A 15,620-nucleotide genomic window follows, 5' to 3' on the forward strand; every position below is an offset into this window, starting at 1 on the left:
TAACATGTCTACTGACCCTAAAAACATTTTACCTTAGTCGGATGTGTAGTTTACAAGATCACTCGAGGACAAAATTTTCCCAGGAAGAAGAAAAATAATAATAATAATAATAATAATAATAATAAGAAACAGAGTAAAAACAATATGTTCCCCAACTTCGTTTGGGGAACATAATTAGACATTGAAAACAATGCTCATATCTAAATATAGCCACAATACGTCATACTTCCGTGTTTACAATTGTTGTGGTGCAATATACCCGAATCAACAAGAGGTTTCAAATATAACGAAGATATTTAGTTCTAACTCAGACTAAATCAGAGAACGGAACAGTTAACATGGCTTCAAGTATTCAGTATCAGAAAGGAGAGAGGCCGGAGCTGGCAAAACATGACAGTTCGGTCCTGGACCTGGCGTTTGCTATGGACTGCACAGGTAAATATTTGTGTAAATAATTCTATTTTCTTCCTGGTAAGTGGGTTATTCACAGTCCGTATCTTTTTTTAATGTAATATTTTTGTGAAAACAAGTTCGTCAAGAATAGGATGTTTGTTAAGAATTGTTGTAAAATGAATTCCAAGAAACAACGAATTGATTCAAGCTATAATGTCCAAAAATAGAAATTAGAATATAATTGGCTCGGACTTTCTCTCTTCTATGACTCGATGACATTACACAGAGTTAAACAAATTGTAAAACAGGCCAATTTATGGATTTCTTTTATGTGTAAATTCTAGGAGAAATGGTCGATAGAAGAGGAACATGAACATAATGAAAATGTCGTGTTTTATCATATTGCTAGTAAAGCATAGGCCTAGTTTCATTTTTGACGTTCCTATGATACAAAAATCATACATTTGATATGCCCCATATAATCAAAGAATCGGGGCATATATTTTTGCACTGTCCGTTTGTCTGTCTAACTGTATGTCTATCTGTTTTCTTTATAATTTTGTGCGCAAAAAACTTTAATCTTGTCCATAGCTTTTGAGCACAGGCGTCTGACGTTTCTAACCTTTCTTTTTTAAAAATAAAAAAAACATGATGTTTTTGTGGAACACTGATGCCCCCATTATTGCAACTTAGCGAAGGTTATATTTTCTCAGATGCAAATCAAATCTGATGGTACCCAAATTAAGGCCTTTTCTCAAGAAATATAATTAAAATATGAAAGCCTTAACAGAACTTTCAAAAGTTATGACCAAGTTTAAAGTTTCTTAAAGGTAGGCCAAACTCCAGGGTCAAGGTCAAGGTCTTGGCACGAGGATTACATTTATGAAGTATGAAAGCCCTAACCCTAATCTTTCAAAAGTTATGGGCAAGGTTAAAAAGAGGGTGTTGCAGAAACTCGCGATTATTCCCTATATATCGAGAAGGACATTTAAATACCCTCGTTATGTCTAAATATAGATACAGCTACGTAGAGGACTATGTTTACGGCGGGTATTTCCTGCTTGATACAGCAAAACACTTTCGTCATTTTGCACGAAAGAGGTTGGAACAACAAAAAGTACAATGGCTTAAGCAGCATTTTGAAAGATATACTAGTACTGTAGATATCGTGCGAAAATATTTTTCATGAAATAAAACTGCGTCCCATAATCACACTGTTAGTGCTACATCCAAGACATTTTATTTGTTTCAATTCAAATCTTGGCTACTAAGAGACCAAAATTGCAATAACTACAGTATTAAAAAAAAAAATAATTATTTAAACAATACAGTCACTTTATTTCCCTAGATATAACTAAATAAAGCATTAGTTTTAAGTCATAGAATATTGATCAAGGAAAACAATTTAATCCTGCATTTCTAATATATAGTTAATTAGTTATACAATTACTTAATTGACCTCTTGACATTCTCTCTCCCACCTCTCTCTCTTTCAAAATATATATAATTTCATTGCCCATTACATGTGGAAAAAAATATGCAAAAATGATGCATATCAGGATTCGAACCCATTCTCTGGTAAAAGTATCGGTCGGAAGCCCACCAGCATATCCACTAGACCATTTCGGACACGTTGATTTGGTGGGTTATTTAAAGTACACATTTTGCATTTCGTTTGAAGAATAATTTTTATTTTCAAAAATGTGCCTCTTTGAAACAAAAATCGGAAATGGCAGTTTTGAGGAAAATTCCTGCCTCCTTTTGTATATATCAAAATTATTTTGTTTCAATGAGGCACCTTTTCAGAACAATGGGGAATCTCTATTTTAAAAAACGGAAAATCTTATATATTTTGCCGTAAGACTAATTTTCACTTCATTAAATGGCAAATTGGAAGTCAATACACACCTTCCAAATATTGTTTCTCGTTGTGCTTTATATGTTGTTGCATTTGAAAAAAATTAATATTTCTGCAGCATAAAAATTCTTCTTTTAATCTGCCACAGATTTAGGGAAAATAACAAAAGAACTGCAACACCCTCTTTCAGATCACCTGAGCTGTAAGCTCACGTGAGCTTTTCTGGTCACCCATTGTCCGCTGTCCGTCCGTCTGTCTCTAAACTTTTCACATTTTCAACTTCTTCTCAAGAATCCCTGGGCCAGTTTTAACCAAATTTGGTAAAAAGCATCCTTTGGGGGAGGGGAGTTTAAATTGTTTAAATGAAGGGCCAATTAAGTTCCCTTACAAGGGGGAGATGATCAAGAAATGACAAAAATAGAGGGGGGTCTTTAAAAAATCTTCTCAAGAACCACTGGACCAGAAAACTAAAACTTATGTGGAAGCATCCTAGGGTAGATTCTAAATTGTTCAAATCATGACCCCCGAGGGAAGGGTGGGGTCACAATAGGGAATCCAAGTTTAACATTAAAATATATTGGGATAAAATTCTTCTCCAGAACCACTGGGTAAGAAAAGCTGAAACTTGTGTGGAAGCATTCTGGGATAGTATAGATTCTAATCATGACCCCCGGGCGTAGGATGGAGCCACAATAGGGAATCCGAGTTTTACTTAGAAATATATAGAAAAAAATACTCTCAAGAACCACTGGGATAGAAAAACTGAACGATATGTGAAAGTAGCCTGGGATAGTGTACATTCTAAATTGTTAAAATCATGAATAAATATTGCATATAGTTGAGTGTAACATTGAAAAATTTCACCCCAAGAAAACCATTGCCATCCTCGGCTGACTGCGCCAAGGTTGACAATGATTTTCTTATAAGGTGGACATTTTCAATGTTACACTCAACTACTTGCAATACCGGTATTTAATTTATATAATCTAAAACAATTACTGGCAAAAATTCACTGGTTGCTTATTTTCTGACAGGTAGCATGTCCTCTTACATAAACAGTGCTAGAGACAACATTAGGACAATAGTGGAAGAGATCGTAGCAGGCGAGAAGAGCGATGTTCGTCTGGCCCTGGTGGAATACCGAGATCATCCTCCACAAGATTCCACATTCGTCACAAGAGTCCATGATTTCACCCCATCAGTGTCCACAATGAAGAAATGGCTGGACGCTTGCAGCGCCCAAGGCGGCGGCGATACTCCGGAAGCGGTGGCAGACGCTTTGCATGACGTACTCAAACTCAGTTGGCGGGAAAATGCCACAAAGATATGTGTACTTATATCTGATGCCCCGCCCCATGGTTTGAACCCAAGTGGGGACCACTTTCCAGAAGGATGCCCAGCTGGGCTGGATCCTATGGTTACAGTGCGGGAACTTGCGGAAAAGGGTGTTACTCTGTACTCGGTGGGTTGTGAGCCAGCTATTAATCAATATAGAGATTTCTTCATGGCGTTGGTCTACATTACAGGTGGACAATACGTTCCTCTAGCGGGAAGCAAAATGCTTTCACAGGTTATCATTGGTGGCGCGAAAGAAGAGATGTCCCTCGAAAAATGGATGGAAGAAGTAAATGAGGAGGTGAAGAGAGAAATGGAGGCTGGTAGAGAGATTAACGACGAAGAGATGTCGCGGGTGGTACACGCAAAACTGGCGTCAAAGGGAGCTGTTTCTCATAAATTAATGCAAAATAAAGCATCATTAAGACACGACAGCGAAGATGTTAGAAAATACTCAGAAATCACCAATATGGCAGACATACGCAAAAACTATAAACTGGCTGCGCATGCTCCGTCAATGGCTCGAAGTGAAGATGTTTACGAATGTGAAGAAAGTGGACATTCTATGGCGCAAGCGAAAAGAATGGTACAAAAATCGAAAGCCCGGATGATGAAAAAATTCTGAAGGAACATCGATCCCATCAACTTTATATAAATATGTATCTTTGTTAGAAATTGAGCTGATATTATGTACATTATGACGATTAAACTACAATAATTCATGTACATTGTATATATATGCAAGTTGTAACCTTGGCACCTGCACTTTATATTAATGTTGTATGCATTCATGTTTTTTTTTAAATAAGTACATGCATTTATATTTCGTTTATAATGCACATTTGCATTTATTTTTTGAAAATATATTTATTTTGAAATCTGTATTGATGTACATTCATGTGTTCGTGAAAGAATTTGTACATGATGATGTATTGTCAATTAACAATGCTCATTTCCATTCTTATGTCGGTACAATATATCCCGGTGAGCTGAGATTATTACCACATGGTTACATCTTATATATATTTGGATAATTTACTTGAAAAAAGATGTTAATAGTTATCTAACAACAAAGCTTAATAATAAACTTAATGACATTTTTCATACTAATTGTTAGGTCATTATTTCCACACTGAATTGACGACGAATTTTCCGTCATTTGAACTTATTTACCGATCATGACAAGGGGCACACGGATGTGACCTGTCGGCAGGGGATGCACACCCTCTATGGCACCTGATCCCACCTCTGATGTTTTAGAGGTCCGTATTTGCTCCGTTCCTATTTTGTATTGTTTTATGGACTTTTGAGCTTAAAATACTGTTTGTTAATATCTCCAAATATATTTTATGCACACGTATGTTAATAAAGAATGAAAAATACTTTACCTGTACCGAGAAGCTTTTTTGTCCAAACAAAAAGAAATCCTCGCTTTTCATAACTTAAGAAACCAGTTGCCGTTGGGTCAGACATTACAATACTTGCATTCAAAGCATACTTGTACATTTCTTGCATTATCAAACAATACTACATGGTGTAAAAACTGTTGTGTCAATAAACCCAATTAAGTTCGTACTTTGTTAATTCTTATTTTATGGACTTTCCATTCGCAGGCCAAAAGAATCTCAACTTTTATAATGTTTATATGCTTTTAATTTGGCAATCAGTATTTTATTTTCCACTCAAGATATATGTAATTCTCGAGTCCCCAAACAGTATGATTTTATTAGCTTACCTGATCCACGTGAGCTTTTCCGACCGTTGTCTGTCGTTGTGTTTATGTCGTTGTCATAAATTGTTCACATTTTCGACTTCTTCACAAGAGTCACATGGCCATTTTCAACCAAACTTGCAATAAAATAGTTTTGGTTGAAGAAGAAGCTTCTAATTTGTTTATCCCACTATTAGATTTTAGCTCAACGAGACAAAGTTAAGGATGGAGGGCTGGTGACGGCTTTCTAGGTTTAAGGTTTCTATACAAACTGTTGATCGAAGTTGCAAGAACCATACTTCTAGCATTTTTCATTTTATCATTCAGGCAAACTTGCATGAATGATGTATCTGAGATTGACTGAGAAGTACAGTACAAGATTTGCCTCAGATGCTGGATCTAACCTACATTTTCGAGATAAGTGACTAAATTAAAGTTTTTGGAGTAGATAATTATAAACTAAAGTAACTAAAAGCCCCACCTGGAACAAAATTGAATGGGTGACACCTGTAAGTATGGATTCTCATGATTGTTACTATAAGCCATATGGTAATTAAAATTGGATGATGAATGATGGAAGCTGGATCTGACTGACATTTTTCAGAAGAATAAACACAAAGTTTTTGGAACAGGTCCATTAAATCCCAAGTCCTTAAAAGTCATACATGGAAGATTGAAGATGCATCTATATAAAGATGAAAGTGTGAGACTTGCATTGGATTTTGGAGCTGCCTTAAATTTTCTGGATTTAAGAACATTACTTTGGAGTGAGGCTTTGCTTTACTTATAGCTAACATTTGTTGCAGTGAACTATGTAATCTTTTATTACCTATGTTGAAATTTGCACTTTTGATAAGTCTGCTAAAACTGAGCTCAGTGATTGTGCAATGATCTGTATTTGGCATTTCAATTGCCACCTTTAAAGTAATTTGGACCTTTGGTTTCTAAAATATATGTACTTTAAAATTACATGTGGGCAGTACTGTACATCTGTTATGTATTGCAAAAAGACAGTCATATTAAGTTGAGAAATTCATGATAATCTGGTGACTTTTAATTTACAAATGTAATAACTTTTAGACCAGCTACATGCATTTCAGTTATTTCATTACAATGGTGTACCATGAATAAAAGACAAAATCGTTCATAATATTAACATGCATCAGATTTACCCTTTGTGAAAAGTTTTGAAGCAGACTCCGGCTATTTTCTACATTTTATTTTTTCAGAAAGGCAGCCATGCTGCTTGTATGTGTATGTATTATAAATGTACAAATGGTATATATAATAATAAATTGATTTGTCTAATGCAAAACACTGTTTAATCTTTTTTTTTTTACAAATGTAATAATAACCTTTAGACCAGCTACATGCATTTCAGTTATTTCAATACAATGGTGTACCATAAATAAAAGCCAAAACCGTTCATAATATTAACATGCATCAGATTTATTTTCTTGGTTCTTGTTTAGAACATGGACCATGGATTCATTGCAAAATGTTACATTTTCATGGCAGTAGAAAGGTTCATCATCCTGGTACCATTTTCTGGCATCAAATTCTGGAAAAAAGAACTTGATTTCTTGCAATGCATTGTCTGGTGAATCTGAGCCATGACACACGTTTCTTGTGTCTGTCAGTCCAAACAATCCTCTGATTGAATGTGGGTCTGAATGAATAGTCCTGAACACTTTTGTGGGGCCCATAAGTTTTCTCCAGTGGGCAATAGCATTTTCACGGGCCAAGATATGAGCCCATATGTGCCCACTTGACATGAAATTCACCAAGCGGCTATGGAAAAATTTACCATGATGTTCCCTATAGAATTCTTCAGCATCAGCACGAGTCAAATGTAAATGTTTAGAGGCCACAAAGAAGAATCCATTTTCTTTGATAATTTCATGAATATCTTCAACAATGTGAGGACGGGAGGTTACATCAGGTTTGAGAATCGCTAGAGTTAATTCAAGTTTTTGTCCAGATCGCTTTGTAGTATAGCATCTTTGAACACATAGCACACTGGGTCTCGAAGCACTGTATAATATTTTGGCTAAATATTTAAATACGCCTGTCATCCTCTTTTTTTTTATAAATATAAAATTTATGGGTCTGAAATTGAAAAAGAGAGAACACTAACCAGAAGTGTTATCAAAACTAGAAAAATTGAAATCTGGTTAATAAATACTCAAATTGATTTTATTAACATATATGACATACAGGAAGTGGATATTTCAACGTACCAATATATAAATATTGCATGTAGTTCAGTGTAACATTGAAAAATTTTCAACCCAAGAAAACCATTGTCAACCTCGGCTGCGCCTCGGTTGACAATGGTTTTCGAGGGGTGAAAATTTTCAATGTTACACTCAACTACATGCAATATTTATTATATTATACTGAATGTTTTATACAAATACATATAACAGTGAACCGTGCGCGCTTAAATTCTGCGTAGTCGCTATTTTTTGGAATATTACCCGTCGTCAAGCAATGTTGACTGTTGCTACGCTGGAGGGCGTGGCTTCATTATTCAGCGGGTAATAGTGTTTTTTAACAAATGTTTCTCGACCAATCAGATTCAACTAATTTACATGAAAGTATAATCTTACAGATTAACCGCTGTGTTGATCAGCCGATACTGTACTAAACACTGCTAAAAAAATATTTCTATATAGTCTGTCGGTCTAATGATCTAACCCATGCGTGTCATGATGAACTAGAATGCTTATAACATTATATCAATATAAAACCTTAAAACTCTTACCATTTAAAATTTCAATCATCCTTAATATCAACACTTTCATCATTCATTTCATTCAATGTCACACATCATCACACAGGTGTCGGACGAATCGAAAGTAGATATCGCAGTCGGTGATGGTCAACTCGAACATTAAAATATTCGTTTCAAGTATTGGGGAAGGGGTGTTATTGTGGCATATTTTGTTCCCTATCTGCAAGATAAATTATGTCAACATGCAAGAAATGTATGTTATAATTCAAAATACATTAATTAATCATCTGATTTGAAAGTTACAAACATTAAGCTTGTACAAGAATCTAATATTTTGGTGTCTTATCCCCCCCTGGTCAATCATGAAAAGTATTTGAACATGTCTACATGCAATGTTGCAACCACTATTGAAATAACGACCACTATTGAAATAATTATATCAATAGTGGTTGAGAGTGTATTTCAATAACAAACATAGTTACTAACCACTATTGAAATACACCATATTGAAATAAGAATATAATCAATTTTGAGGTGCATTTCAATAGCAAACAAAGTTAGTAACCACTATTGAAATACGACCACTATTGAAATACTTATATCAATAGTGGGTGAAAGTGAATTTCAATACCAAACATAGTTAGTAACCACTATTGAAATACGACCACTATTGAAATAATTATATCAATAGTGGTTGAGAGTGCATTTCAATAACAAACATAGGTAATAACCACTATTGAAATAATTATATCAATAGTGGTTGAGAGTTCATTTTAATAACAAACGTAGGTAATAACCACTACTGAAATACGACCAATATTGAAATAATCATTTCATTAGTGGTTGAGAGTGCACTTTAATAAAAACATAGGTAATATCCACTATTGAAATACGGCCACTATCAAAATAATTATTTCAATAGTGGGTGAGATTCATTTCAATAACAAACATAGGTTGCAACCACTGTAGAAATAATGTTCACTTTTTTAATAGCCATTCTCTGTAACCACTTAAACTTCGTTGCCACGCATGGTCACCGATTTTGATGAAACTTCGCCCATGCTTAGTACTTGACACCAGAAACGAATATCAAACAAAATTTCGTTGCTATGTGTCTCGGTTGCTATGGCAACAGCCGGAAAAGTTTGAAAAATCGAGATTTTCAGCAACTTAAAATCTTCACTGTGGCTTAACAAAAACTAGAAAAAGCAAACAAACCATTCTCACAAAAACATGACACCTTGTTGTCAGTTTTACTGTAAAGAAACTGTTAAGAATATATCTCTAAGTGAGTGGTAACCAAGGGTACATTTGGAATACATTTAAAATGCTGAAATATGCTGAAAAACACTCCGTATTCACTAATGGTAGGTGTTACATGCTCAAACTCAATCAACGTAAGAAAAACAATGAAAATGTTTGACCTTAAGTATATAAGTATAAGCAATATTATTCTATAAATAACTTTTATGGTTGCCATGGTAACACAGTGAAACCATGCAAAACCAGTAACTAAGATTGGGTTAATGCTACTGTCTTGAGGAAAAACATGAAAATTCAAGACTGGCAAATGTGCATCCTTAGGACCTTGCAACACCAAAATCATAAGAAAATTGGGTATAATAGCTACTTTGCAGTGTTACCATGGAAACAAAGTACCACTGCTTAAACGTGAATTATTTTTCGCTGCATTAAGAATTAAATTGCCATTTAATCAAGAAACAAATTAAAGGACTCAGCTTGAATAGTACTTATCTGTTAGAACTGAAGTTGAATATTATATATTGATAAAATTTGATGAATAAAACAACACTGTTGCTATGGTTACCAAGAAGGGAAAATGTTCGATTTTGTGAACTTTATATCAATATTAAACCCTGTGTGCCAACTTCTTGCATCCACTTAGAGATTGTATGATAGTCAAAATTAAAAGTCAAGTTAGCTGTTAATAAATATCAATCATAAAAGTTTTGGGAATCTATATTTAAGGATACGTATCCAAGGAAAGAAAATATTTTTCAGGTTTTTAAGCATATATTTGCTGCTTATTTCCATAGCAACGCTCTATTTAAAGAATCTAATCTGAATTTTTTCAAATGTGAAAACTTGGAACACACCAACATCTTATAAAATTGATCATTAGTTATGAGGAAATGTGCTTTTTTAAAAAGATAGGATCAGATTTAAACATACAGAGTGTTACTTTGAATGCTCTCTGTGGTATAAAAACCTTGGCAACCATTGCCAACCAAAATGAAATATCACATTTTGTTCTTGGTATATGTTTCAAGGCTCTTTTTTCTATTATTTGGTCACATTTCATCCTATAATTGCTTTTTATTTTTACGTGTATTACTTTATAAAATTCAATGAATATTTTTTTTTTTACTTTTGAATACTTTGTTACCATAGTAACGTATGTAATAGTTGATTTACCAAACATGTTTATCATGCATTTGAGACATCTGACCTTCAACTTTTGGAAACAGTCATTGCCAATTGTTTGCTTTGCTGCAAATGTTAACTATGGGGCTCTAAACATGTTAAAAAATGCCATTTTTCGAACTTTAAGACACGTTGCCATGGTAACTATAAAACATAGCAACCAATTTTTGCCTGATTTTAGTTAAGGGTATCAATGACTTTAGACATAGAGAGTTTGGAGAAATTCTGAGACTATGCGTGCCACAGCTCCTATATAAAATTTCAAATCATTACAGAGAATGGCTCTTAATATAGATTTCAATACGGATAAAATCATTGATTTCAATGATGCTTTGAAAAATGAATCCAATTTATATTAAATAATTATTTCAAAAGTTGCTGACGCAGTGAAACTTTTCTCTGAATACTGGCAGTATTTCAATAGTGGTTGAAACCTATGGTTACCATCTTGAAATGCACTCTCACCCACTATTAAATAATTATATCAGTAGTGCTCGTATTTCAATAGTGGTTGAACCCTATGGTTATTATATAGAAATGCACTCTCACCCACTATTGAAATAATTATTTCAATAGTGATTACTATTTATGTCTGTATTGAAATGCACTCTCACCCACTATTGAAATACTGTTTTCAATAGTGGTCGTATTTCAATAGTGGTGACAAATTATGTCTGTTATTCAAATACACTCTCAACCACTGTTGGTATAAATGTTTCAATAGTGGTCGTATTTCAATAGTCGTTACATACTATGTTTGCTATTGAAATGCACTCTTAACGACTAGTGATATAATTATTTCAAATGTGGTCGTATTTCAATAGTGGTTACTAACTATGTTTGCTATTGAAATGCACTCTCAACCACTATTGATATAATTATTTCAATAGTGGTCGTATTTCAATAGTGGTTACTAACTATGTTTGCTATTAAAATGCACTCTCAACCACTATTGATATAATTTTTTCAATAGTGGTTGTTATTTCAATAGTGGTTGCAACAATACTCTCAACCACTATTGATAATATAAGTATTTCAATAGTGGTCGTATTTCAATAGTGGTTACTAACTATCTTTGCTATTGAAATGCACTCTCAACCACTGTTGATATAATTATTTCAATAGTGGTCGTATTTCAATAGTGGTTACTAACTCTGTAAATGCTATTGAAATGCACTCTCAACCACTATTGATATAATTCTTTCAATAGTGGTCGTTATTTCAATAGTGGTTGCAACAATGCAAGATAAATTATAAAATATGATGCAACTTATTAATTATTTCCTTTTTTTCAAAATCTGATTTTAATATGGGTTAATTTACTACAATGCCAGTATCTAAAACATTCAATGACATGCAAGATGCATGTCATAACGAATTATATTTGTTTATACTGGTAATATTGAGCGCCTCCTATTTTGCTCTTTTTGATTCATCAAATATTTTTGGTTTCCCTGCCATTCTTTGTAGAAAATTGAAGGGTATCACGTATCCTGAACTCCTCCTATACCACTGAATAAAATGTAATACTAATTTGGTTTTTCCATAGATAGGCGTCGGAACCAGGGGGCTGGGGTGGGGGGGGGCTTATCCCCCCCCCCCCCCCACTTTTTTTGTTGCAAAATTAGACATATATAGGCATTGAAAATTGGGATTTACCTTTTTTTGTTGGTTTAGTCCCCCCCCTTCGATTAGCTCCCCTCCCCACTTTCGATTTGCTTCCGACGCCCATGTCCATAGCAAAACATGGACACTGCTACAAATGTATATTCATATGGGAGGCGGGGTATCATTTAGTGAGCTCATTGCTCACAGTACCTATAGTTTTACTTTTTGATCTGACACTCATTTTTGGTCACCAAAAGCAAAACATGGACTTTGCCACTATACACATAAGAAGGGGGGTATCATTTAGTGAGCTCAATGCTCAAAGTACCTCTAGTTTCAAGTTATTTTTGAGTACAGCTTGCTTCCTTATCTCCAATATTGATATCTTGAATACCATGGATATGTCAGTGGTTTGCATGTGTTCCAACTTTTTTTTCTTCAACTGTCTTGAGTTTCTTCAAATCTCAAACATCTACAAGTTTTGTTTCTCAGCATCATCCAGACTGAGATCACAAGGTTAGACTATAGTTTAAGACACATCAATGAAGATGGAAGACAAGATTAGTAATTTTGTTCTGCACCAGTTGAAGGTAAAAATACTGTATCTCTCTTTGCAATGCTTAATGAATTATAAAATAAAGCCATATGACTGACTCTTAAAGTTCAAGTGAATTCTACAGTACTGTAACATTAAAATTCTAACACAAACAAACACACAGATAATGCCAATGCACAACCTTACTATCACAAGTTTAATACAAATACTGTATTCTGGGTTTTGGACCATGTTATTTTCACCCCTTCACACTTGCAATCAATTCTAGTCTGTTTGAAATTTGCCAAGTCAAGTTCTGTTTTAAAAAGTTAACCATTTTTAAATTCGCTCCTTCTAAGATTCACCAAATTGTGTCTAGGACAAAAGGGGCAAAATAAAACAGACACAAAAATTTCCCTGTATACAGTATTTAGCAAAAGAAAAAAAAAGTCACATATTATAAAGGAAACAAAGGTATGAAATTTTTTAAAGCTTGGTTTCAAAAACAATTCAAGATACGGCTTTCTCTTTATTTTTATTTGTGTTAAATTGCTGCTATAAAAAACCAAACAGACAGCACAAAAATTTGTGAGTTCTATCGTCACTTTAATAATGAATCTTCTTATTACTAATCACAGTCTCTCCTCTAGAAAAAAGATAAGGAAAATAGCTTATAGACGATATCTGGCACCCTCAAGCTTTTTAAGTTCTTCTTCCTTTTCTTTGACCATGTCCCAGGTTAATGGATGATGCCATTCTGCAGCTAAAAATAAATATACTACATTGTAGATATACCAAAATTTTTAAATTCTCTGATGGGTTGGTTGAGAAATTTTATGTTAAATAAAATTGAAACAGAGCTCTCTTCAAACACTTACTTTTTACAGGTAACTCAGAGACCTTCATTTCTGAAATGAAAAAAAAAAGTTAAAAGTTTCAAACACCTCATTTTCAAAATAACACTGCATATTTTTTTTTTACATGTACATTGCTACTGTTTAGAGCAGTGCATTTCTATACACTCATAAAAATTTACACACATATATATATTTGAAATGTGTAGATTTAATCCTTTGCTCTGATGTTTACTTTCTTTTTTTCATCTGCCCTATGGCGTCATGAACCAACTTTTGATTATCTGATTTTTCTGTTTTTTCTCTCTAACAACTGTTTTATTTTCAGCCTGATTTTCTCATTTTATCAAGAATTCCCCTATTTATAATAAAGAAGTTGCTACCTGCACACTTTTTAGCCATGGCTGTTACTTTGATATAAATTTGAATAAACTGAAACCCTAATATAATCAAGAACTCTTTAAATGCATTTAATACCTAATATTAATATCCCTTTTTAATTGTTATGCTGTATATGCTAACTTGAAATAAAATTTACTTACACAGGTTGGGACCAATCGCCCAAATGGGATATAATCAGATTCTCTCCCATTAATACTTACTTTCTCTTATGATATCCCAAATGGGCTACCCACACAAAAATATTACAGTGCAAAAATGTGTTGTTGACACCAAAGAAAATTTATATGGGGCAATAACATGGATGACAGGGTTAAATCCGCATCAAAACACTTAAAAAGGAATAACATTTGGTGAGCAAGTTTTCTGCAACCATACAGTTTGTAAGATTGATCCCCATGAAGTTAAGGAACTTCTGAGGGATCAATCGCCTAAACAATGGGCATACATGAAAACTTGTCAACCAAAATTTATTCCTTTTTAAGTGTCCTGAGCGGATTTATGATATTTATAGCCAAAATAAAAATTTTCAATTTTTTCACTGTAAATTTATAGCCCATTTGGGATGTTATATCCCAAACGGACTATTATATCCCATTTGGGCAATTGGTCCCAACCTGTTATATACTTTTGAAACTAAGTAAAAATGCTTTAATATTAAAAGCTACTGTAACGTATGTTCATAAATGAGAGTTGGTTTTATTTAAGCTAAAACCTTAAACAGTATGAGTAAAGATAAAATTATTGATAGTAACTAAGTAGCCTCGGGTTTATTAATATAGACGGACAGAGGAAATTCTGCCTGAAACAAATAAATTCGCCCTTTTCGGCATGGCTTACTCTAACAGGTTGAAAATACAGTGTGCTACTATTAATAAATTAAAAACAACATTATTTGCATCAAATACATACATCTAAACCACATTCAAACAATTAATGAGCAGTTTTCGGTGAAAATATTCTGCTTGACCTTACCTTTCTCCAAAAGGGGGTGTTGGAGTCTAAATAACTCGTTGCAAATATCATTCGAAAAAAAATTAATTAAAATAAAAATTATCCAACCAACCAATTATATTTTTAATTAATGTATTGAAAAGAAAAATTGAAGGTGACAAATATAGAACATGTTTGACCTTTGATCTGATGAAATAAAGATAAGATGAAGTTAACGACTTTTATTTGTATAACTTGATGGAGTTGCTGAAGTGAAAGTACAATTTTGATGAAGTAAAAAACATGTTATCTCCGTATTCCTCGTCTCGGGTTATTTCAGACGGAGAAAAATGATAATGGAGTAATTTAACATATCCACCTCCGAGGAATGGCCGAAATTTTTCATGGCTTTGAGTTGCTGCTGCTGAAGAAGTTCGACAACAACCCAGAACAATGGAGAGAGCTGAAGCAAAAATTGGCAAACAAGGACAACAACGACCAGGAGTCTTATACCTACATAGATCTACTCATGATGGGGGTAAATTCAATAGTTTTTAATTGTAATTAAGAAGATTTATTCACAACTTCTGTTCCATTCTTTTATATTTTATCTGTTCATTATCTGCCAATTGTCCTTACACTACATCTCAATAATCTTAATTTTTAATTATTAAATGATTAATGAAACATTTTATGTTTCTAAACTTTTTATATTCAAGTTAAAACAACGAGTGAAAAACATAAATATTGTGATAAAGAACTTTTATAAACATATTTCCTGTCTAGACGTAATGTTTTCTCTGGCAGCAACT

At 33.6% G+C, this 15,620-nt stretch overlaps 2 protein-coding genes and 1 long non-coding RNA gene across 3 annotated transcripts; 1 reads left to right on the forward strand and 2 right to left on the reverse strand.

Annotated features, from left to right (window-relative positions):
- The first annotated feature begins 216 nt into the window (after positions 1-216).
- On the forward strand, positions 217-4,756 carry LOC134239106 (uncharacterized). Its single transcript, XM_062721263.1, has 2 exons — positions 217-435; positions 3,286-4,756. The coding sequence occupies exons 1-2, from the start codon at positions 339-341 to the stop codon at positions 4,209-4,211; spliced, it is 1,023 nt and encodes a 340-aa protein (XP_062577247.1). The 5' UTR covers positions 217-338; the 3' UTR covers positions 4,212-4,756.
- A 1,972-nt stretch (positions 4,757-6,728) lies between these two features.
- Positions 6,729-8,114, reverse strand: LOC134239108 (nucleoside diphosphate kinase 6-like). The gene is made up of 2 exons (XM_062721265.1): positions 8,065-8,114; positions 6,729-7,406 (listed from the first exon to the last, which is right to left on the reverse strand). The coding sequence occupies exon 2, from the start codon at positions 7,370-7,372 to the stop codon at positions 6,731-6,733; it is 642 nt and encodes a 213-aa protein (XP_062577249.1). The 5' UTR covers positions 7,373-7,406; positions 8,065-8,114; the 3' UTR covers positions 6,729-6,730.
- Positions 8,115-13,142: 5,028 nt separating this feature from the next.
- LOC134239110 (uncharacterized) lies at positions 13,143-13,680 on the reverse strand. The gene is made up of 2 exons (XR_009986145.1): positions 13,501-13,680; positions 13,143-13,385 (listed from the first exon to the last, which is right to left on the reverse strand). It is a non-coding gene; the product is annotated as an uncharacterized LOC134239110 (long non-coding RNA).
- Positions 13,681-15,620: the final 1,940 nt, after the last annotated feature.

The sequence above is a fragment of the Saccostrea cucullata genome, unplaced genomic scaffold, assembly GCF_032062105.1.
Source record: "Saccostrea cucullata isolate Sc308-1 unplaced genomic scaffold, CSIRO_AGI_Scuc_v1 ctg4733, whole genome shotgun sequence".
NCBI lineage: Eukaryota > Metazoa > Mollusca > Bivalvia > Ostreida > Ostreidae > Saccostrea > Saccostrea cuccullata.